General features: G+C 37.0%; 1 protein-coding gene across 3 annotated transcripts; it reads left to right on the top strand.

The window, feature by feature from the left end:
• Nucleotides 1-814: 814 nt before the first annotated feature.
• On the top strand, nt 815-25,159 carry ugl (ureidoglycolate lyase). 3 transcript variants are annotated; one of them, XM_072915185.1, is made up of 16 exons: nt 815-953; nt 5,117-5,183; nt 6,755-6,883; nt 7,923-8,141; nt 8,659-8,749; nt 8,899-8,975; nt 9,073-9,183; nt 10,346-10,405; nt 10,715-10,871; nt 16,173-16,371; nt 18,761-18,839; nt 19,126-19,218; nt 22,019-22,091; nt 22,151-22,218; nt 24,067-24,188; nt 24,971-25,159. In XM_072915185.1, exons 2-16 carry the CDS (start codon nt 5,178-5,180, stop codon nt 25,119-25,121), a joined length of 1,635 nt encoding a protein of 544 aa, XP_072771286.1. In that variant the 5' UTR covers nt 815-953; nt 5,117-5,177; the 3' UTR covers nt 25,122-25,159. The 3 variants fall into 3 exon arrangements, with proteins under 3 accessions (XP_072771286.1, XP_072771285.1, XP_072771287.1); XM_072915184.1 differs by lacking the exon at nt 5,117-5,183 and having other exon boundaries at nt 845-953; XM_072915186.1 differs by lacking the exons at nt 5,117-5,183; nt 9,073-9,183 and having other exon boundaries at nt 845-953.
• The last annotated feature ends 205 nt before the right edge of the window (nt 25,160-25,364 follow it).

The following is a 25,364-nucleotide window of genomic DNA, read 5'->3' as shown; positions in this document are numbered from 1 at the left end:
TAGTGTGTGTGTGACAATCATTGGTACTTAAACTTAACTTTTTAATATATATATATATATATATATATATATATATATGTGTGTGTGTATACTGTATATATATGTATATCAAAGGGCTGCACAAGCCATAACGACATCCTCGGCTCAGATCCCACATCAGGGCAAGAAAAAACTCAACCCAATGGGATGACAACGAGAAACCTTGGAGGGTATAAATATATATATACGTGTACCCTGCCTTCCACCCGATTGTAACTGAGATAGGCTCCATGCAGCGCCCCTGCAACCCCGAAGGGAATAAGCAGTAGAAAATGGATGGATGGATGATATATAATGTAGGAACCAGAATATTAATAACAGAAAGAAACAACCCTTTTGTGTGAATGAGTGTGAATGAGTGTAAATGGGGGAGGGAGGTTTTTTGGATTGGTGCACTAATTGTAAGTGTATCTTGTGTTTTTTATGTTGATTTAATCCAAAGACATGCACCTGGGGATAGGTTGATTGGCAACACTAAATTGGTCCTAGTGTGTGAATGTGAGTGTGAATGTTGTCTGTCTATCTGTGTTGGCCCTGCGATGAGGTAGCGACTTGTCCAGGGTGTACCACGCCTTCCGCCCGATTGTAGCTGAGATAGGCTCCAGCGCCCCCCCGCGACCCCGAAGGGAATAAGCGATAGGAAATGGATGGATAATTTAAAAAAAAAACAAACAAAAAAAACGATACCGATAATAAAAAACCAATACCGATAATTTCCGATATTACATTTTAACGCATTTATCGGCCGATAATATCGGCAGGATTTTTTTGTTTGCTACAAAGGATAAGTATTCACCGTGTTGTACATGTACTGTATGTTTATGTATCTGTAAATGGCTACCACTTTTGTTTCAGAAACGTGTGTACTTTTGTTGCTACTTCTAAGGTCATTCAGGAGATTTTGGACAAATAAGGTAAATATCTCTTCAAGCGTGCACAGTTCATTGTAAATTGATATTGAAATGTGTGTAACAAGGTACTTATGACATGTTCTTGTATTTAATAGGGCAAAAAGACACTGCAGTTATTGTATTTGATTGTGTCATACCAAAGTTAAATCTAATAGTTTTAGAAAAGAAGGTGTTTTGTTTGAAGGTAACTCATCCTTTGTAACTTGTGAGAATAAACCTTTATTATTTCATTTATATAGGGTTCAGCTATCAAAATTTACCTTTCAGAATAAAGAACCATACAAGTAGTTTTGTGTCCCGTGCTTGATAACGATTTTTCCTATCTTAACTATTCTTCTTATCTTAACTTTAAAGTTACATTTTAATTAACAAGGTTACACAGTTTAGAATTAAACACAAATCTTGGGCTTTTTTATTTTAGCAATATCTAGGGATGTCCCGATCCAGGTTTTTGCACTTCCGATCCGATACCGATTGTGTTTTTGCACTTCCGATCCGATACTGATACTGACCGATACCGATACTGGCCTATCCGAGCATGTATTAAAGTTTAAAGTTATTTAGCCTACTTAGTTGTCAGAATCATGTTGAAAATGGTTTTAGTACTCTTGATAACAACTAGCCAGCTGAATTAGGGGAGTTTGAATAATACACAATGGTTGGTAACAAGAAACTGACCTGTTTATTCAAGGATAAACACAAAATAGACAAAATTATACATGACAAACAGAAATGGCATCATTGAAACTAGGGCTGGGTGATATGGCCTTTTTTTAATATTGCGATATTTTAAGGCCATATTGCGATACACAATATATATCTCGATATTTTGCCTCAGCCTTAAATGAACACTTGATGCATATAATCACATCAGTATGATGATTCTATGTGTTTTGATTGATTGAGACTTTTATTAGTAGGTTGCACAGTGAAGTACATATTCCGTACAATTGACCACTAAATGGTAACACCCGAATAAGTTTTTCAACTTGTTTAAGTCGGGGTCCACTTAAATTGATTCATGATACAGATATATACTATCAGATATATACTATCATCATAATACAGTCATCACACAAGATAATCACATTGAATTATTTACATTATTTATAATCCAGGGTGTGGAGGGGGGCGCCGGATGTAAGTGTCAAAAAGACAGCCAAAAGAGTTTGATATGAGAATAAATCTAAAGTTAAAATATAGGGCAGAAATGCACCCATTTGCAGGAAATGTAGTCTTGATTTTCAAAATTTTCTTTCAAGGCTTGCATGTCTACATTAAAACATTCTTCTTCATACTGCATTAATATATGCTACTTTTAAACTTTCATGCAGAGAAGGAAATCACAACTAAAAAAATCACTAATTTTTTTCATACGGTGTTGATCTGGAAATTTTTGCCTCGGCATTTTGATGGTGTGGACGTGTGTCACCGAATGGAGATAAGCGTCTCGACAGACGTTACAATATTTGAACAATGATGACGAAAACTGTTTTCTCTGTCGTGTCCGTGTGTCGAAAATTGTTATGTGCTTATTTTTTTATTTGATTTTGTGCGTGGCATATAATTGCTATGGGCAGAGGACGTTTGAGCAGTGCGCAATTGCACAAGCGCGCACCTTAGAGAGAACGTTGGTCACACGGCTGCGCTAGCATCACAGCTAATGTTAGCCATGCTGCTACCTCTCTGCTGGGAGAGGGCGTATACGTATGTGACGTATGACGTGACAGTATGTGACGTATGACGTGACAGTATGTGACGTGTGTAAGAAGATGCGCTTGCTGTCTGTGAGAGGGAGACACAGAAAAGAGTGAGAAGAGCCTGTCGTGTAATGCCAGCAGCTAAAAGCAACTGCGTGAGAATCCACAGACCTGTGGATGTGTTGAAGGTGTGCTGGAAAATGCGGAACGGAAATTAGGGAGCAGCAGAAAAGTGGAATGTATTATTTAAATAGGTGCTTTGGAAAACACGGAGCGGAGTTGTTTTTTTTTAACTGGATCTGGATCGGCATTTTCCCATGCCTTGCCGATACGCATTTTTTGGCAAATATCGGCGGCCGATCCGATCCAAATATCGGATCGGGACATCCCTACAATATACAAAGCTACTTTGACTCATGGTACCGTTTAAATACCCAGATAGCAGTGGGAGTACAAAGATGGCTGCCGTAACTAAATTGTAACTGAGAATGGTAGGCTGAATAGCTATATGGTATGATGATGATGATGTTGCGTTCATGGTAATGTACTCATGTACCGGTGGCATGTTATATACCAGAGGACCAATTATATGTATGTTAAGGTACATCAAATTCAGTCATAAATAATATTAGACATATATGGCAGTACTGTTCATGCTTGTTATATATAGTATTATATTTTGTATTGATAAAACTATACAGACCAAGCTCTGACACTAATCAGAAGCGGACCACCACAATCAGACTGTCCGATACCCCATACTCTCTGAGTACTCCCCTCAAGACCTCCTGAGTGACAAGGTCAAAGGCCTTCTCCAAGTCCACAAAGCACAAGTAGACTGGTTGGGCAAACTTCCATGCACGCTCAAGGAACCTGCCGAGAGTATAGAGCTGGTCCACAGTTTCACAACCAGGACGAAAACCACACTGCTCCTCCTGAATCTGAGGTTCGAATATCCGGCGTAGCCTCCTCTCCAGTACACCTGAATAGACTTTACCGGGAAGGCTGAGGAGTGTGATCCCACAATAGTTGTAACACACCCTCTAGTTCCCCTTCTTAAAGAGAGGAACCACCACCCCGGTCTGCTAATCCAAAGGGAATCGGCCCCAAGGTCCAAGCAATGCTGCAGAGTCTTGTCAACCAAGACAGCTCCACAGTATCCAGAGCCTTAAGGAACTAGGAGCGGATCTCATCTCCTGCCACCGAGGAGCTTTTTAACTACCTCAGCAACCTCAGCCCCAGAAATAAGAGAGCCCACCACAGATTCCGCAGGCACTGCTTCTTTGTAGGAAGACATGTAGGTGGGATTGAGGAGGCCTTACATGTATTCCCTCCACCGATCCACAACGTCCTGAGTCGAGGTCAGCAGCACACCATCCCAACCATACACAATGTTGACAGTGCACTGCTTCCCCCTCTAGTGGTGGCGGATGGTGGTCCAGAGTCGCTTCGAAGCCGCACAGAAGCCGCTTTCCATTGCTTCACCGAACTCCTCTTATGTCCCGTTTTTTTCAACAGTTCGGGGGGTTCTCTGTTGTTGATAAATGGCTTTGGCTTTGCATAGTAGAGTTTTAACTTGCACTTACAGATGTAGCGACAAACTGACAGTGGTTTTCTGAAGTGTTCCTGAGCCCATGTGGTGATATCCTTTACACACTGATGTCGGTTTTTGATGCAGTACCGCCTGAGGGATCGAAGGTCACAGGCATTGCCGTTTTAGTGATTTCTCCAGATTTTCTGAACCTTTTGGTGATATTACGGACCGTAGATGGTGAAATCCCTAAATTCCTTGCAATAGCTCATTGAGAAATGTTGTTCTTAAACTGTTGCTTTTATACCCAATCATGGCACCCACCTGTTCCCAATTAGCCTGTTCACCTGTGGGATGTTCCAAATAAGTGTTTGATGAGCATTCATCAATTTTGTCAGTGTTTTTTACCACTTGGGCCAGCTATTTTGAAACATGTTGCAGGCATCAAATTACAAATGAGCTAATATTTGCAAAAAATAACAAAGTTTACCAGTTTGAACGTTATGTATCTTGTCTTCGCAGTCTATTCAATTGAATATCGATTGAAAATAATTTTCAAATCATTGTATTCTGTTTTTATTTACAATCTACACAACGTGCCAACTTCACTGGTTTTGGGTTTTGTACATAAATATACATGTTGTAATTGATTTATAGAGATATCCATCCATCTATTTTCTACCGCTTGTCCCTCTCGGGGGTGCTGGAGCCTATCCAGCACCCCCGCAAGCATAGACAACTTTACACAGGCACATTTTTTATACACACTACACAAATAGACTGTTCTAGAAACTGTAAGCAGTGTCTGTTTTAGTAACAGTAGTTTTTGTTGAAAATGTATGAATATGTCTTAATGGATGTGAAAATATGTACATTTTACTGTGTGATAGGACTTTACCCTTCTGCTATTAGCAAACATTCCTTTGTTCAAACAGTCACGAAATCATGTTGACAATCAAAGTCCACCTCACTCAGTGAACAAGATCAGCCTTCAGTATGTCTGTAAGTATCTCACTTTTTATGTTTTTATCACCTTCTTACACCTTTTCTACTGTAAAAATAAAAGTAATCAATTAAAAACACATTGTACTTGTAATGATACATGCTTGTGTAAATGAATATGCAGCAAATATATTTATACCATGTAATATCTATTTGATGTTATTTTTCATTTTTAATGGTAACATGTCGCTAGAATAAATAAATATATTCATACAAATCATGGTGCTGAAGGTACTAGAAGGTGTTTGAAGTTGACGAGGCATTCATCATGATGATAAATTATTTTTAAAATAATTTAGATAAAGAAGGATTGTGGATTTGTGGGGAAATTTGTCAGGATGCTATGGACTACGCTCATGTTAAAAATGTACAAGTCATTAATTACATACATTTGTTAATATGTATATATATATATATATATATATATATATATATATATGCATCATAAGAAAGAATTGGCTCTCTTGGTTGCTTTGTTGGGTCTGTTCCTGTCTGGCCGTGTGGCCCCCCCACCCCAGCAGATGATGGTGTGGAGCACTGCAAAGGGCAACATAGTGTTTATGTGGGTGTTGGAACTGGGTTTTTTTTGCTGTTTGACTTTTTATGGTGATATCTTATGTGCGCAATATGTCATAATAAATGCTCATTTTTTGTTTTATAGTTTTACTTTTGTTGCTGTATGTAGAAATGGCGACACTGAAGTGACATAACCATGAATGCAAACAAAAGCATAGACAACTTTACACAGGCACATTTTTTATACACACTACACAAATAGACTGTTCTAGAAACTTAATGATAACCTACTTTATCCATTTAAGAACACTTGCAAAACTCAATGATCCATTCATTCATTTTGTACAGCGCTTGTAATTAATACTAATGATAATAACAATAATTGATTGGATGTATATAGCGTCTCTCTCAACACTTAAAGCGCTTTACAAAGAAGCCATCATTCATTCACTCATAAGCTACATTTGTAGATGAGGTAACCCTAACTCACTTTGGGTGAAAGACAGAATGCACGCTGGACTGGTCACCAGCCAATCACAAAGCAAAACACTCAATTGTGTCAAGTTAAGATATTCTTGAACCTTCAGCACCAATACTGTATGTGTGCGTATGTATATGTTTGATCTTATACACATTACATATTGTCACTGTTCACATGTAAATTGAAAGTAAAGCAAACACGCTTGTAGCATATTTACAATGTGAGTGTTTAATGTTGGAGTAAACATGGTGCAACGTGTTTAGTCTCTAGTTGAACATGTAAAACTTTGGGAGAACATTCTTAAAGTTGTCCTTATTAAAGTCCTGCTGAACACACCTTGCTTATGGATGGTGTTTAGTAGGAGAGCGAGTGTCATGTTTACATTACCTTGGGAGGTTCAGTGAGTGCTTGCACAACCAAGCAAGGAAGAAGTTCAAAAATAAGTTGTGTGACCATCATACTATCAGTAATGTTAATTGTTTCAACATTGTGTTGATGAAAGAAAATGGTTTGTTTTTAAAAATCATTATTTTAACTTACAAGTGCTTGAAAACTGTATGCTTTTTGTTGACAGGCACCAGTTGGGATGGAGATTTCTCCTCCTCCACCAGGACTAGAAGCAGCCTATGAAACACTTTTCACCACCGACTGCCTGAACTTCCTGTATGAGCTGATCTCCACATTTGATGAAGCAGTGGATCAGGTAGACACTATTAATTAATAAATAATAATTCACACCTGTACATGTTTTATGCAGCATAACAATCAACAGCATATTAACATATAGAACACGCTTGTTCCTAGACTCGGATGTAAGTCTGACCTTATACTCAAATTATGTTGAAATGAACACTTAAGTCTCTCACACTGCACACAAAACACGTGAAAGACATAAATATGATCAAAAAAAATTAAATACAGGACTCAAATTAAACAGTAATAGAATATTTGTTTTACTTTTATTGCTGTGGTTTATTGGAAAGATGCAAGAAAACATTAAAAACAACATTTAAACTTCTCCTGAATCAACAAAAGACTTAGAATTGATTTTGATCTTCCAGCCAAACCATCATCTTAATAATAACAGTGCTTAGTCGACTACGGGCAAAATCTAACTAATCGAATTCAACTACGAAAATCCCTAATCAAAGCTGATCCAAACATGAAGACGTCATGAAGAATAAAGATGATATCTTTGAAAATGTAATAGGATCTGCTCCTACAAAATTTACAGTGAGTGCATAGTGATCTCATTATTGACTCTACCTGTATCTCCTTCCTATGCAAACTTCCAACAATAAAAATAAATGACTGTTTAATTTAATCTTTTTATTACTGTATTTTAAATTTACTTCATGTGTTCTCTGTACAGTGTATACTAACTTAGGTATTTATATATATATTATGTAGGTATAATTCTGACTTTCATCATAGTCTCGTAACAGAACTTGTATGTAGACCTGTGACCTATTATACTTGGCTTGCTCAAAAATGATACAGTAAGTTGAATAGAACATCTATTAGTTTATAGTATTGTACATATGGGTCAACTGGAGGCTATCATTTTGAAGGTTCAACTTGAAGTAATATTGTTTACACAAGGAACTTCCATCACTTTAGAGTTAAGAATATAACAGTTGGTGGACAACTTTACAACTTTGTAAACCTTCAGCCTTCCTGCGTAAAACACTTTGTTAAAGCCTGAGAAGTTTTGGTAATCATCTTTACTTGACTCCCTTCAGATTCTGCGGTTGCGAGTGTCCAGAAAGGCTGACTTGGACTTGTCAGGTAAACTTCCAGACTTCTTGGAGAGCACCAGGAACATCCGAAACGACTCAGCTTGGAGAGTATCACCTGTGCCTGCACGACTCCAGAGGAGACATGTGGACATTGGAGATGTGGCTCCCTGTGATACCCAGCGCTTCCTGAAAGCTCTCCAGTCCACAGCACAAGGAATACAGGTACCATTAGGAAGCTTTGACTGGTGACTAGAATGTTTTTTTGTTATTTTTTTACTTTTATGTTTTTAGTACTTACCGGTAAGCAAAACTGTGAAGACAAATTTAAATCAAATCAAATTAAATCAAGCACAAGAACAATAAATGCCTACGGGTGTTCTCAGTCATTCAGGTCATTGTCATCTCAGGGCATTCAATCACTTGCAACTGGACTGTTCAGTTTGTCTTAGAAGACGTTTCGCCTCTCATCCAAGTAGGCTTCATCAGTTCACGTTCATAGACTTAAATTGGTCAGATCGAGTCTACTATAACTAGATTTGCAAGAGAGTCTAAGACTAGATCTGACCAATCTAAGTCTATGAGCATGAACTGTTGAAGCCTACTTGGATGAGAGGGGAAACATCTTCTAAGACAAACTTAATAGTCCAGTTTCGATTAATTGAATTCCCTGATAAATGAACAATAAACTCAATTAAGCCTATATCCAATTAGAATGCACTGTTCGATTTTTCTTTTGAAGGTTGACTTTGATGATGGCAATTGTCCGACATTTCACAACCAGATCAAAGGAATTCATAATGTTTTATTGGCGGTGCACGGCCGTTTACCTGGTAAGTGTTCGTTTTACCTCTTTGGTGTTTTATCTGTTTAGTTTTTTTTCCTGGCAGGTGTTTTTTTTATATCTGGTTAATGTTTTTCCTGCTGAATTTTGACAGAAACAAAATATCTTCTTATTGATGTCTTTCCATGTTTTAAACAGATGTGCCACACATAAGTCAGGCTCCTGTGCTCATGATTCGTCCACGTGCTTGGAATATGGTGGAGCACAATATGATGGTACAGCATCTGTGTTTTCTTTCACATCATGTAAATGAGTGCTGATACCTGCAATAAGTTTTGAGAAAAGTCAGTCTTTTTTTAAAATTATTTTTAGGTGAAGGGGAAGGAAGTTCCTGGTCCTCTGTTTGACTTTGGGCTGATCTTTTTTCACTGTGGAAAAACTCTGTTGGAAAGCAAGAGTGGGCCCTATTTCTACCTGTCCAAAGTAATGTAATTTATAACACTTTTATGTACATGAAAAACAATATGTCACATATTTTGTCATCAAGGGATGAACAATGTAAGGATTTCAATGCAAACCGTGGGAACAGTTGGTAATGGTTATGTGCAGTAAAAAAAAAAATATTATGAACTCAATTCACCTTAATGTGTGTTCCTAAATTTGCGTTCCACGTCTAAGATAAAGAGAGCAGTTATGGTTTTGGTTTACAGAGTATCAATCAAAGTTTATTTATATAGCCCTAAATCACGAGTGTCTCAAAGGGCTGCGCAAGCCACAACGACATCCTCGGCTCAGAACCCACATCAGGGCAAGAAAAAACTCAACCCAATGGGATACAATGAGAAACCTTGGAGGGGACCTGCTCTCGACATGGAAAGCGTGGAATACACATTTAAGAACACACATGATTTTGGCAAACATATGATGACTTTTGCTACAGTATAGCCTGTCTAAATGCTAAATTTCATTTTCATTGGTGTTTTAGAACAAGACAGTAAATTACATTTTCTTCATTATTTCTACTGTTTATTCTTTTGACATTGAATAGTTGAATCATTTTGAAACATAAACAACGTGACTGCAAGATGTTTATTTCATGCTATAAATCACAAATGGCTATTCAGATAAAGAAAGTTAGCTAAGAGAATAAACATTGTTTATACTCGTTATGATTTTTGCATTTGGAGCAGTTAGAAGTGGAGAGGGAGTTAAAGAGACAGATATTGGCTATAAAATCCAAGGCAGAATCCACTAAAGCAGAAACAAAAAGGAAATTTCAAGCTGCTCAGAAATTTGCCAGGAAGGCTCATGTCAGAGCCATCAAAGCAAAAATGCCAAAGTAATGTGTAAATAATGTAAATAACTAGATAAACCATCTGTGGCTGTGAAGTGATTACTAATAAGGTTGTAAATACTGTAAAGAGTAGCCTAACCCTTGTGGTTCATGTGGATGTGAACACAAGTTGTAATTACTATAGTGACTAAATAACATAGTGACTGAAACAGACATATTGATTCATTTGGATGAATGGTGTATGCATTTATGTAGACTCTGTTGATAATTTTTCAATTATTTAAACACTAAAACATAAAATATAAGATTATTATTATAATCATACAATGATTTCTTCTGTTTGTGTTTCAGGTGGAAAGCTTTTTGGAGGCCAGATTATGGAACACTGTATTTATTTGGACACAAAACAAGGTTCAGTCTTATTAATAAATAAATAAGTTCCTCTTTTTATATATTCTCTCTATGATTATATATGACTTTGTAATGGATATTGTTTAAACTGTATTCAATCCACATTGTGATATGTTGATCAGATATTGCTAACAACTTTATATATATATATATATATATATATATATATATATATATATATATATATATATATATATATATATATATATATATATATATATATATATATAAGCCAGACTACATTTGTTGATCATTTTATTATTATTTATTGGATCTGTTAATGATTAATTTGAATATGTGTGCGTTTAGCTGCTTCTTCCTCAGGGCAGCATCAAGGCGACGGTTCTCATCGAAAACATTTTAGCAGCGTTTGAAATGGAGGAAATTCTTTATGAGCTGCGAGAGCACTCAGCAGGACTGAACTGCGGAATATGGGATTATTCTGCCTCTTTTATCAATAAATTTGGTGAGTTTCAGTCATCAACAATATGACTACATATTGAAATCTCGAACTGCTTTAGTAAAATGGAATAAAAGCTCAGCAAAATGGTAGACAGGAAGTTGAGAGTCACTTTTTAATCAGAGAATTTCGTCAAACCATGTCAAGACACCTCTCATATCAATCACATACTTACAGCTTCACAATAATACCGCTAAATAATAGCGAAAGAATGTCTTACATTTTGATCATACTTTGTCAAAGATGTTTTGTAATGTAATCTGGGATATTTCTACCTAAATAAATGTTTTCTGGCATATTGAAATAAAGTGTGTATCCTTTTACAACATTATGATTGGCAGTCCGCAATTTCAGAATGTTTAGCAGACTGAATATTAAATTTTATCAATAAACAAAGAAGTTTGAAACATTATCATGCAGAGATGTTATTGATATGTGAAACTGGTGTCTAATAGTGGTGTAGCTCCTCTAAATGCAAGTACTTCTACAGCAGGAAAACAAACTCTGTTTTCCTGCAAAGTACAAAATCTGGCAAGACACCAATGCACTGCAGGTAATTTTTTTTTGTGATTGAAAGCGTCCTATTTGTATTGAGCTGTTTAAAAAAGCATTATGTTTAAAACACATTTCATTAAAGCAAACTAATTGTACAGTCATGGTAATAAAAACATTCTAGGGTACACTTATTAATGACGAAAAAAGAATATCTGAATAATCGATAAGTAATTTTAATGTTCAATTATTTTTTATTTCAAATATTATAAATGTTATATATAGCCCTAATATGTATGTACATATTTTATAATATATATTTATAATGTGTGTGTGCGTGCATGCGTGCGTGCATGTATATATGTATATAGATATATACGATATGTATAGGTATTTCTGATCTAGTAGTTTATATATATATATATATTCAGTGTTGGGACTAACGCGTTACAAAGTAACGCGTTACTGTAACGCGTTACTGTAACGCCGTTAGTTTCGGCGGTAACTAGTAATCTAACGCGTTATTTTTTATATTCAGTAACTCAGTTACCGTTACTACATGATGCGTTACTGCAATTTTTTACGTTATTTTTTATGTAGTATCGGCTAGAAACTGAGGATCTGATCGTGTTATATCGCAGCGAAGCAATGACATGCTTCTGATTCTTCCTCTGCGCTCTCTGTGTGTGTGTGTGTGTGTCTGGGTTTGGGGACGGGAGGGGAGGGGGGTGCGCAATACAACGTAAACCGTTGGCCAACCAAAAAGTAACCACGGAACACTATACGTACGGTATAGTGTTCTGTGGTTACTTTTTGGTTGGCCAAGCGGACGTGACGACAGGCTGTCCTCACTCAGGTCCGCACGGACCGGGAGGGGGCGTGCCTTAAGTCCGGCTGGAAATCGGGAGAAATTTGGAGAATGGTTGTCCCAGGGAGAGGCACTGAAATTCGGGAGGGTTGGCAAGTATGAGATATTCTCACTTCTTTTCTTTTGTCGAGCACAAAGAAAAGAACATTTTAGTTAAATGTAAGTTGTGTCTTGGATCAAATATCCCGTCTACTGCCCAAAACAACAATTCAAATCTGCCTGGTTAGGCTCTGTGTATGTCACGTGTGCCTTCCTTAGGTGAAGCCAGCTTTACAGCTATGTTGTTGATTGATTGATTGATTGAAACTTTTATTAGTAGATTCCGTACAATTGACCACTAAATGGTAACACCCAAATAAGTTTTTTAACTTGTTTAAGTTGGGGTCCACTTAAATTGATTCATGATGCAGATATATACTATCAAATATATACTAACATCATAATACAGTCATCACATAAGATAATCATCAGAGTATATACATTGAATTATTTACATTATTTACAATCCTGGGTGTGGGATATGGAGGGGGGGTGGGAGGGGGTTTGGTTTGGTTGGTATCAACACTTCAGTCATCAAAGAAATGGACATTGAAACAGTGTAGGACTGACTTGGTAGGATATGTATAGCAAGTAGTGGACATAGAGAGAGAGATCAAAAAGTATAAGAAAAAGTATCTACATTTAATTATTTACAATCCGAAGAGGTATTATGAGGAAGGGAGGGTGTTAGTTTAGGGTTGAAGTTGCCTGGAGGTGTTCTTTTAGTGCGGTTTTGAAGAAGTATAGAGACGCCCTTTCTTGTATACCTGTTGGGAATGCATTCCACATTGATGTGGCATAGAAGGAGAATGAGTTAAGACCTTTGTTAGTTCGGAATCTGGGTTTAATGTGGTTAGTGTTAGTGTTAGTGTTAGTGTTAGTGTTATTATGCTGTTTGTTACTTATGTATGTTATGTTGCAGCTATTTAAAATAGTTTTGTCAATTTGTTCTGGCCTGAAATAAATTGGCCCTTTGAAACATATCTTTGTCTTTGTGTGTTGTATGTAGACCACATTGCTTAGCAGAGTTCAGTGATGCAAATGCATGTCAAGTTGATCAACAGATTGTATTATTCTCCAGTGCAATAACAGTACTGAAATGAAGGCTAAAAGAGCATTAATGGGAGCTTTAAAAAAAAAGAAGTAGAAGAAGTAACTAAATAGTTACTTTTCACAGTAACGCATTACTTTTTGGTGCAAGTATCTGAGTTAGTAACTGAGTTACTTTTGAAATAAAGTAACTAGTAACTGTAACTAGTTACTGGTTTTCAGTAACTAACCCAACACTATATATTAGGGGTGTGGGAAAAAATCGATTCGAATTCAAATCGGGTGTGGGAAAAAATCGATTTGAATTCAAATCGCAATTCTCATGTTGTGCGATTCAGAATTGATTCTCAATTTTAAAAAATCGATTTTTAAATAGGTTTTTTTTAAATTATTTTTAATTTTTAATTTTTAATTTTTTTATTAATCAATCCAACAAAACAATACACAGCAATACCATAACAATGCAATCCAATTCCAAAACCAAACCCGACCCAGCAACACAGAGCAATTGAGAGGAGACACAAACACAACACAGAACAAACCAAAAGTAGTGAAACAAAAATGAATATTATCAACAACAGTATCAATATTAGTTACAATTTCAACATAGTAGTGATTAAAAATCCCTCATTGACATTATCATTTGACATTTACAAAAAATTTAAAAAAAGAACAATAGTGTCACAGTGGCTTACACTTGCATCGCATCTCATAAGCTTGACAACACACTGTGTCCAATATTTTCACAAAGATAAAATAAGTCATATTTTTGGTTCATTTAATAGTTGAAACAAATTTACATTATTGCAATCAGTTGATAAAACATTGTCCTTTACAATTATAAAAGCTTTTTACAAAAATCTACTACTCTTCTTGCATGTCAGCAGACTGGGGTAGATCCTGCTGAAATCCTATGTATTGAATGAATAGAGAATCGTTTTGAATCGGGGAAAAAAATCGTTTTTGAATCGAGAATCGTGTTGAATTGAAAAAAAAAAATCGATTCTGAATCGTATCGTGACCCCAAGAATCGATATTGAATCGAATCATGGGACACCCAAAGATTCACAGCCCTAAAATATATATATATATATATATATATATATATATATATACCGTATATATATATATATATATTAGGGCTGTCAAACAATTAAAATATATATTTGTGATTAATCACAATTTGTAGATAGTTAACTCAAAATTATTTGTGTGTTATCACAGATAGATATATTTTTTCATCATTAATAAGTGCACCCCAAACAGATCATTTTCAAGTTTTTAATACCAATTATTTTTAATGAATTGTTTTTTAAACATTATGCTTTTTTAAACAGCTTAGCAAAAATAAATGAACGATATTTATTATCATTGCACAAGGACAACAACATTTTGTTTTCAGCACAAACTCATTCAAGATTACGCAAACACTGTACAGGGTTACAGAACAGGAATGCTGATGGGTCGCCACTTATGGCGCCCTGTAGGACATATACATTCTTTTAATGACAATAAAATAAAATGATTGCCGTGCGTTGGTCTCTTGCAAGATTTTGTATGTTGTAGGAATACATAATTTGTATTGCTGCTGTAGAAGCACTTGCATTCAGAAGAATGAAGCTACACTTCTGTGTATAGATACCATTTTCACGCAGTAATAACACAAAATGTGGATTGTTATGATCATGGTTTTATTGGCAAAGACGTTTGGTAATGTATTCTGTGATATTTCTACATGAATACATGCTTCTGGTATTCTGTACATTGCATGTTGCAAAAGTTAATTGTATTGATATCGCTCTATGACGATGTGTTTACCTTTTTTATTCATCAATAAAGGGTAATGTTCAGCCTGCTAAACCTCTTGTAATTAAGGACTAGCAACCAGAACATGCTATAAAAGAATATACACAATATTTTAGCCTGCCAGAAAAATTCACCATATAAATAACTCAACTGATATACTAGCATTTGTTTAGGTAGAAATATCACAGATTTAATTTCAAAACCTCTTTGACAAAACATGATCATAATGCAAGACATTTTTCATTTTGTTAGTGTAGTTGACCGGATGTGATGATGTGATTATTGTTTATCCATCCCATCTAACTAATTCAGTTACAGGACCGTAACAATCTACATTTTATGTTATCAATGCAGTGAACCGTAATCTTAACACGGAAGTGAAGTTTTACCCCTCTGAATGCAAACGCTCCAGCAGACATTGCTATAGCGATGACGGCTTACGACGATCATGAATTAAAATAGTCTTGTCTTGTCCGTAGAACGACTTACCATGACTTTGGACCTGGGCTTTCCATAATGTACCCTTTTATTTGTCCATTTCGGCTCGCTATTTTTCCTCGCTTGTGGCTCAACGGTAACTGAACGCAGATACATTTTACCATGCTACGGAATAATAGGCGCCGATCCCGTGGGTGCTTCGGGGCCCGAGCACCCACGGACAATGCCGAGCACCCACGCTGGATTGATGGAAAATTATTTCTCACCACCAAGCAAAAACTGCGCATGCTCAGAAAAGTAGCGTCAAATTTACCGCCCGTCCGAGCACCCACTGGCAGAAATGTAGATCGGCGCATCAAAAAAATGTGTGCTGTTAAAGACTTTGACTGCCTTAATATATCCATCCATCCATTTTCTACCGCTTGTCCCTTTTGGGGTTGTATCAATATATATATATATATATGTGTGTGTGTGTGTGTTATATAGTAGTATTTATTTATATGTGTTTGTGATATAGTAGTATTTAGATAAATGTATTTGTGATTTATAGGAACATTTAGATAAGTGTATTTGTGATATAGTACTATTTATATGTATATGTTTTTGTCACATAGGTCACAGACGTGACTTCCTTCTTCCTGACCGCAGTAAATATGTCAACATGGAGAAGTATTTTCTGCGTACTTACATGTACTTGTTGGTTGAGACGTGTCATCGACGTGCAGCTTTGGCAACAGGAGGTATGGCAGCTCTTCTGCTTCCCGAGGACCCCAACAGCAACTCCTACAAGACATTGATGGCTACTGTTAGCAGGTACAAGACCCACAATTATGAACGAATGATACACACATATTTTCTTTATCCACATCTTAAATATTTCAGGTCACTCTTGTTCTAAGAGCATCACATACGTGTAATTTCAAATGATATAAATAGGAAAAATTAGAGGGGGGAAAAAACTCGTATTTGAGGCAATTATGCCACCAATCAATTTGATTCAATGTAACTTAGTTAATACACACCTGGTCGACCAGAGAATAAGAAGACGTAGCAGGACGGCTCAGTGTTGCCTATTTAGTTACTTTGTTGCTATAACTAGTAAGTGTTCTAGTCCTAGTTTCTTTGGGAAACTAGGAGTGTAATGTTAAATAATATTCTTCTAGTTCTACTAAATTTTGAATAATAAAAAATAGGTAAGCGTAGTGTTCTACTAACTAAGTCATTAATAAGACACCCAAAGCTTCTTAAGATACAATGGACACAATGTTGTTGCTTTCGTGGGGTCGCGCATAGCTGCGATGGCTGCGTTCCCAAGGATGCAGGAGCAGCGTGCAGGTCGGAATCTATTTTAATTCCACAAGACATGGCAAAAAATACAAAACTTAGACGCTTGCATAGCATGAAGACAAAACACAAACAGTGGCCAAGGGCAAACAGCATGAAAGCGTGGCAAAAACAAGAAAACGCAACTGTCGCGTGTAGCAAACATTGATCCAGCGACTAAGGCTGGGTGACTAAAGAATATAAAGGAGAGTGGTTAACTAAGGGGCAGTACAGTAGTACAGGGGTTAGTGCATGTGCCTCACAATACAAAGGTCCTGGGTTTGATCCCGGGGCTCGGGACTGCCTGGGTCCCCTCTGGGTACTCCGGCTTCCTCCCACCTCCAAAGACATGGACCTGGGGATAGGTTGATTGGCAACACTAAATTGGCCCTAGTGTTTGAATGTGAATGTTGTCTGTATATCTGTGTTTGCCCTGCAATGAGGTGACAACTTGTCCAAAGTGTACCCCGCCTACTGCCCGAATTACATTGATTGATTGATTGAGACTTTTATTAGTAGATTGCACAGTACAATACATATTCCGTACAATTGACCACTAAATGGTAACACCCGAATAAGATTTTCAACTTGTTTAAGTCGGGGTCCACGTTAATCAATTCATGGTAAAGACATAGGCTCCAGCACCCCCCGCAACTCCAAAAGGGACAAGCGGAAGAAAATGGATGGATGGTTAACTAAGGACCCAGGTGGTGAGACCACTAATCATTAAACAGAGGACAGGTGTGTCCATTCTGTCCCAAAGGCAACAAGAAAGGTAAACAGAGGAAGCAGCGCTGAGGACAAAACAGAACACTAAACTGGGAAGAATAACCAAAACACAAAACAAGACACGACCCAGGACATCGGATCATGACACATGTAGTACAAGGTGTCTGATAGAAAAAAAATATTACTTTGTATGTGATATCAATTAAACCATGGCTTTGTATGTGATAGACATAGAAATATTACTGTGTAGGTGATACTGTAGAAATATAAAAATTACTTTGAATGTGATGGAAATGGAAATAATACTTTGAATGTAATAGAAATAGAAACAATACTTTGAATGTTATGACACAGAAATAATACTTTGACTGTGAAGATGATTTGAAATTTGACATTTGATTAAGGGCTATACAAGTAAACTTTGATTGATTGAAATGAATTATACATCTGATGAGTACTTGTCAGTGCAGTGAAATATGACATATTTTCCTGGTTCTGGTCAGAACTTGTGCAGCAGCATTTTGGATCAGTTGAAGTGTTTTTACAGACTTGCTTTGGCAACAAATAAAGCAGAGCGTTGCAGCTTTCCAACCTTAAAGTCACCAAAGCATAAACTAGTTTTTAGGAAGTTTCTCATTTGTTTGATGTTTGGCAGGTGAAAACATGTTGTAGTAGATTGATCTAAAATGTCATCTTTTGCATGGATTTAAATGACATTAACAGGTGTTAGTAAAACTTCATGTTCCATAATTTTCACACAGCCAAGAAAAAAAATGCATCATAGCAAAATTCACTTCATTAATAATGAGCCCACCTTCATTCACGACCTAAAACAATTTTGTCGAACTTGTGTCCATTGGCTGGATGCGGAATATGGATAAGAGAAACCTGGGTAACTTCCAACGCATAGAAAAGCACTTGTGGGTGAACGGGAGATTAGGGCCCTTGAAGTGCTTAAAGTCATGCATGACTCTTTACTCATGAGGTAGCCTTTTTCATGATTTCTGTGTAAAAATTATGGAACATAAAGTTTTACTAACACTTGTGAATGTCATTAAATTCCATGAAAAAATATAACTCTTTAGATTTTAAAAGGCCTTATCAATCCATGCAGTGCTTCTAAACTAATTGTTTTCTGTCTTCCCTTCAGAATGAAAATGCTTGAGATCAAGGCAGGTGTTGATGGTTTCATGGTCTACGACCTGAAACTCATCCAGCCTATGCAGGAAGTAAGTACAATAAGATATCTATCCATCCATCCATCCATTTTCTACCGCTTATTCCCTTTGGGGTCGCGGGGGGTGCTGGAGCCTATCTCAGCTACAATCGGGCGGAAGGCGGGGTACACCCTGGACAAGTCGCCACCTCATCTCAGGGCCAACACAGATAGACGGACAACATTCACACTCACATTCACACACTAGGGCCAATTTTAGTGTTGCCAATCAAATCTAATCTAATCATTGTCAATGTCCACGTCTTCTCCAATAAAATACAATGAAAATCATCTGTCAGCTGTTTCAGATCCTCACTGAAGGTGATAACCAGCTTCACAAGCCTGTCAACCATGTCAAGGTGACTGCCAATGACCTTCTAACCATGCCTCTGGTAGGTCATGTGACATTTCAATTGTACAATTTACATGGAGAGGAAAGAAAGGTTAGCTATAGCGAATACAATCAACGAGAGACCAGGAAGCACCACTAGTTCTAGCTAGCATAAAAGAAAATACAGGTGACGACACATTGTGGTCAGTACACCAAGATCTGGCTTCTTTCTGCTGCTGCTGCTGAGCTTTTAAAGGCTCAATGTGTGCAGGTGGCTCCGCCCCAGAACACCAAAAATTGACCCTAAAACAGAGAGCTAAAAGACTGGCACAGGTGTGGTAAAACAGGCCTTATTTGGTTTTTCACTTTATTTTATAGTGCATTTTAAGTTGTTCAATACTTTTTCGAACAAATGTGACTAAAAGGACAAACAATTAGTTTTTGTTTTCAGATTTTATTCATTAAATCTAGTTGGAATATTAAAGCTCCAAAAGTTTGTGTTTGACTTGGACAACTACACATTTATTTTAAATAAAGATCACACAGCTGGAGCTAAGCTAACAAAAGTTAGAAATGATAACAAAAAGCACATAGGAAGACCAAACTAAATGACAAAGATACGAAAATAAGAGACGTAACATTGAGGCACAGCAGGAAGAAGCATGAAAAGCAAATAGAAAAACATACATCATAACGTAGAAGACGGTAGTAAAAAGGAAAATAGGAAAAACAAACAACAAAACTTGGTTGCAAAGAACAAAGTGGAGTTTGATGAGTAAAAGCAACTCTCACTGCTCTAAAGTTTTTACATTGTATCTGATGGTATATGAAAATATCAAATGGTATCTGATGATATCAGATGCATTAGATGGTGTCTGAAGGTATCTGGTGGTATCAGACGGTATCAAATGGTATCTGAAGGTATCAGATCGTATCTGAAGGTATCAGATTATATCTGAGGGTATCAGATTGTATCTGAAGGTATTTGATAACAATTGAAGGTATCAGATGGTATCTGAAGTAAGGTATCAGATGGTATCTGAAGGTATGATATGGTACAGTACCAGACGGTATCAGATGGTATCTGAAGGTATCAGATGTATCAGATGGTATCTGAAGGTATCAGATGGTATCCGAAGGTTTCTGATGTTATCCCAAGGTATCACAAGGGCATATTCTTGATATCAATCTACGACCAGATGAGAGGTGTAGCTTAAAGCAATCCTGCAGGGGGGCTCTTTCACTGCTCCGTTTGCAGGTTCAACTAAGAAAACCTGGTTACAACCTTTACTTCCAATACATTTTCAAGCTTGAAGAGTTGAACCAGAGGGCCTCAATAAATTAACCAATATTTGGTTAGTTTCTTTGAGGTTTCAACGTCAACTTTCAGGGCTGCTGACGGGTCAGCCAACTTCCGGGGCCCCTTAAAAAGGTGGGAAACAGGTAAATATTGGGGTAGGGGCAATGAGTAAAGAAAATTAACTCAGCTGTGCTCTTAAAAAAAGTAAACAAAACAACACAATCTTGCAAATCAGATTTGACAATAAATATCAGTCCTAATAAATTTAATTTGTTATCCAATAAAAAGAATCACAATAATAGTATCCAATTATATTATTACCAGTCCTATATCTAATTGCTGTAAAAAAAGATGCGGAAAAATAGCACTTTTAATTACCATTTTATTAGCACAAGAGGTTGTACACCACCAACATCATGTAACGTCTCACAGCATGGAAGTCTTTTATCAACACCTGCTTTTCAAGTCTTAAATAAGCCAACTATGTTTGCAATACAAGGTGCAATGCAGTTATGTCATCATGCAAACACTACACAGATCCATCACTGTGTTTCCATTCATTACATATACACACAGCTGGAAATAATTTGTGTGATCGAGTAGGTTACTCTGGATGTAGAATGCTGATCTGATATATTCTTAGGAGAAGGACTCTGGTCAGAGAGTAGGACACAGGGAGGCTTTCAGGCGCTCTTTAATGGTGAAGTTGGACAATTCGGGTGTGTGTGTGTATGTGTGGTATTCTAGTCAGGAACGCACACAATGCTGTTTACACCATCACCCACGAGCCAATATTACTCTTATTAGTGTGCGCGACTTTAAGGTACTTTTGAGGAGGAAATATTTTTGTGTTACAAACTTTTGTGTGGTGTTGTTTCCCTACTTGTTTTTATTCCAAGATGACTATCAGAGCTTAACCGTGTCTTTCTTTTTGCATAGCAGCACCAGCGGCACTTGAAGTGTATGTAAATGGTAAATGGTAAATTGGTTATACTTGTATAGGCTTTTCTACCTTCAAGGTACTCCAAGCGCTTTGACTCTTTCCACTTCACCCATTCACACACACATTCACACACTGATGGCGGGAGCTGCCATGCAAGGCCCTAACCACGACCCGTCAGGAGCAAGGGTGAAGTGTCTTGCTCAAGGACACAACGGACATGACGAGGTTGGTAGAAGGTTGTCATTAAACCAGGAACCCTCAGGTTGCTGACATGGCCATTCCCCCAACTGCGCCACGCCGTCCCCAGTGTTTTATAATTACAACAGTAAGCTGGATAAAAAAACAAAAACAATCATTTGTCCAAAATCTTAACGATCCTCATAGACTGACCCAAATTACGAACCGGTACCAAAAAATACAGAAACTTGTGTAAAACCCTAGGTTTGAGTTTTAAAAAGTAAACAACAAGTAGTTGTTATGATTTCTCGAGTATCAAGGTTGCCAAAGACTCATGAGCAAGGCAGCAGATGAGGACTGCACTGAGTTGGGATGTCATTGAGGTATGGAGGAGCCATGTTGTAGAACATTGTGTTTATTGTTCATAATTATATCTTCTAGGGAGGAGTTACCCTTTATGGGTTGAAATATAACATTGCTGTTGGAGTCCTCTTCATTCATGCTTGGCTGTCTGGTAAGTCTGTTTTTAAGTCACAATTTGGACAAGTACATAAATCATGTCTTGTTTTCTAGGAAAAGGACATTTTTACTATAAAGGCCAGGTAGAAGATTCCGCCACAGCAGAAATTTCTCGATCGCAGGTACGGTGACAGATGAAATGCACCTTTTTGTAAACATGTAACATACATTCATATATTCAATTCAAAAGTTTGTATTTGTTCTATGAATTAGAATATTCACTGAGAATAAATACAAGTGATTAATGAGAATAATCACTGAGAATAAAAAAAAACTGATGAATGAGAATCTTTATACAGTCATAGCAGAAGTAAGGTGAGAGAGAATGAGAAAAAGTATATAATTACCTGTTGTAACGGTGAGGAAAGTAAAACAAACACTTAGGGCATTGTTTATTAAAGGTTTGCGTGTGCTAAAACACGTGCAAACCTGATAGCACACGCAAAGCTGATCTACTAAATGTGTGCAAAGTGTATTGCGTCTTAAGTGAGCAGAATAAGCTGTGCAATCCACTTTGCGTCTGCGCCTTCATTAATATGCAAAATATTTGCTGATCATCAAAACGCCCACAATACTGGGAGGAGAAAATGCAAGTATAATTATTTAGCACGCGCGATGTGATTTATCAACACACATCACTGTTTTGCAAGCATTATTTGGCGTTTTATTTAACTCGTATCAGAAGGACGTGCATACTGACAGTTCCACACACAGCTGCAGGATCAGTGCATGCGCTGCAAAGACAGACGATGTCCATTTGTGTGTCAACATTTTGAACGGTTAGGAATAAAAATATTAGACATATCGTATATTCAGCCATTTCATTTTATAATTTAATTGCAGCTGGATTACTTATGGGTGTAGTGAAATGAATTCAGTTGATGCATTCTGGTGTCTGCTGGCTTTTATTTTTAACGTCATTGATTTTTTTAAATGTAGGAAATATATCACCATATATACCTGCGACATTAAAAGACATCTTTTATTGTGCATTTTCCTGCATTTGAGTCTTTCAATCCACAGCCTCTTGCACAGAATTTGAAAGTAAACGAAAACTGTCAGATAGTGTCAGTGTTCATTAATTTGTCTAGATTGCGATTGACAAAAGGTGTTACAGATTATAGATGTGTGCTGCTGGTTCAACACATCACACACAGGTAGGAGCGTGACAACATGAATGTGAAGAAAATAATCATCTGTCTCCGTAGTAAAAGCCCTGTATGCACGCAAAATCCTCATTTAAATAAAGCGGTCTGCACCACTTTGTTTTATTGCACACACAGTGTTAGTACGGTAGATCACATGCAATACACCCACTCAAAGTACCGTACACGCTTTTTTATTTTTTGCATACGCTGTCAAGTGCGTGGTATTTGGATCTTTTTACTGTTACTTTTTACTGAATGACAATATTTGCTGAAGACCAGAAAAGTAATATTTAATTTTTTTTTTTTTTTAATATTGCACAATTTTCTAACAAATCTAATTTGTTGTGTTGTGTAACTGTAAATAGTTTGTAAATGTTTGCAACAAAAAACAAATGCTTAAATACCAATCTGTTCCATGTTGGTTGGTTGGTTGGTTGGTCGGTTGGTTGGTTGGTTGGTTGACCTTATTAATAGAGCCAAATAAATTGTTAGCATTTATTATACCTTTATGTGTAAGTTAGACATTGTAAAATGTATTTTGGTAATATATCAATCTGAGAAGTTATGAGTGGGGATGAGAATTTGGGTTCTTTTAAGGGAGTTGGTTCTTCTGACTTGGCTGTCGAAAAAGAAACATCATCCCTATCACTACTTATGGCAACTACCGGTATACATATTATAAAGAGTAATATTTACTCTACTATTGGAACTTGAATGTGAAAGCTAATCACTATCATCAATAATAATTGAAATTGTTATGTCTTCTCGTCTCTTGACCTGTGCCACGGATAATATGTATGTATATCGATGTGCTTATCACAGGTGTGGCAGTGGATCCGTCATCAGGCTTCACTTGAGGATGAGGAGAAGCTGGTGAGTCGACAGCTGGTGTCTGAGCTGACCACTGAGATGCTGATGGAGTTCTGGCCAACCTGCTCTGTTCGGTATTTCATCAACTCTCTCTGTACTCCAATCTCACACGAAAGTCTTCAAATGTTTTGCTAGTTTACTTTTACAAGATGTTAATATTTCATATCAATACTATCATCTGAAGGCAACATTTTACAATGAAGCCCTTGGCCTTTCCTCATACACTGAAAGCAGAGAAAGTGAATTCCATAGTACTATTTTTTATTTTAGACCACAAATTTCATCAAACACAGCCTGTGTAGTATTTGTCCTTATGTATAATTATGTCCATCCATCCATCCATTTTCTACCGCTTATTCCCTTCGGGGTCGCGGGGGGTGCTGGAGCCTATCTCAGCTACAATCGGGCGGAAGGTGGGGTACACCCTGGACAAGTCGCCACCTCATCACAGGGCCAACACAAATAGACAGACAACATTCACACTCACATTCACACACTAGGGCCAATTTAGTATTGCCAATCAACCTATCCTATGTATTATCTATATTATTCTACATTATGCTGCAGAAGCCTCATGAACCCTTGAAGCTTTCCTTGAAATCAAGCTTTGGGGATTCAGTGAAAGCAACATCAGTGACATTTGGTAGAAGAGTGAAGTCAAAGCAACATATGTCACTAAGCTCTACTTTTATCTTTCAGCAATAAGAATACAATTAAATAAATACTCTATTTACTGTTTGTGTTTATTAGCATACTCATTTAAAGTCTGTACAAACATAAATATTGTTGTTATTAACTGACTTACAGGGTTTGTTCATCTACAACAATATTTTGATTTTGTGTTGTCATGTTTAAGGGAGAGACAGAAGTTCCAGACAGCTGCAGACATGTTCTTGGAAGTTGTTCTACGAAGAGATTTCCCCGAATTCATCACCTCCTTCTTGAACCAGGACCACACATTTCTCAGCTCCCAGAACACCCAACACATCAAACATGCCAAGTTATGATATACTAAAATTCAAAACAATAAACATTACCAACTCTACTTTTTAGACATGTTGTTTCTGTGTGTGTGTGTGTTTGTGTGTGCGTGCGTGCGTACGCTTGTGTGTGTGTACTGGACGCAAAGCTCTCTTATATAATAAAACACAGGTAATTACAAAAAATAATAATACAACAATCAAGATCAATCAAGAGTCATTAATCCGATAAAATTAGAACTGAGGAGTTGGTATTGTTTTTTTTAGTTT

This window comes from Nerophis lumbriciformis, linkage group LG19, assembly GCF_033978685.3.
Source record: "Nerophis lumbriciformis linkage group LG19, RoL_Nlum_v2.1, whole genome shotgun sequence".
Taxonomy (NCBI): Eukaryota; Metazoa; Chordata; class Actinopteri; order Syngnathiformes; family Syngnathidae; genus Nerophis; species Nerophis lumbriciformis.
The sequence above is the reverse complement of the archived record's forward strand: the minus strand, read 5'-3'. Positions and strand labels throughout refer to the sequence as shown.

Bases quoted from the DNA above. Each gene is read 5' to 3' on its own strand.
- ugl (XM_072915184.1), top strand. From the start codon at position 873: ATGGCTACCACTTTTGTTTCAGAAACGTGTGTACTTTTGTTGCTACTT. The intron at 8,750-8,898 runs GTAAGTGTTCGT...TGTTTTAAACAG, and splicing joins GGTGCACGGCCGTTTACCTG to ATGTGCCACACATAAGTCAG. The intron at 22,092-22,150 runs GTAAGTCTGTTT...CTTGTTTTCTAG, and splicing joins CATTCATGCTTGGCTGTCTG to GAAAAGGACATTTTTACTAT.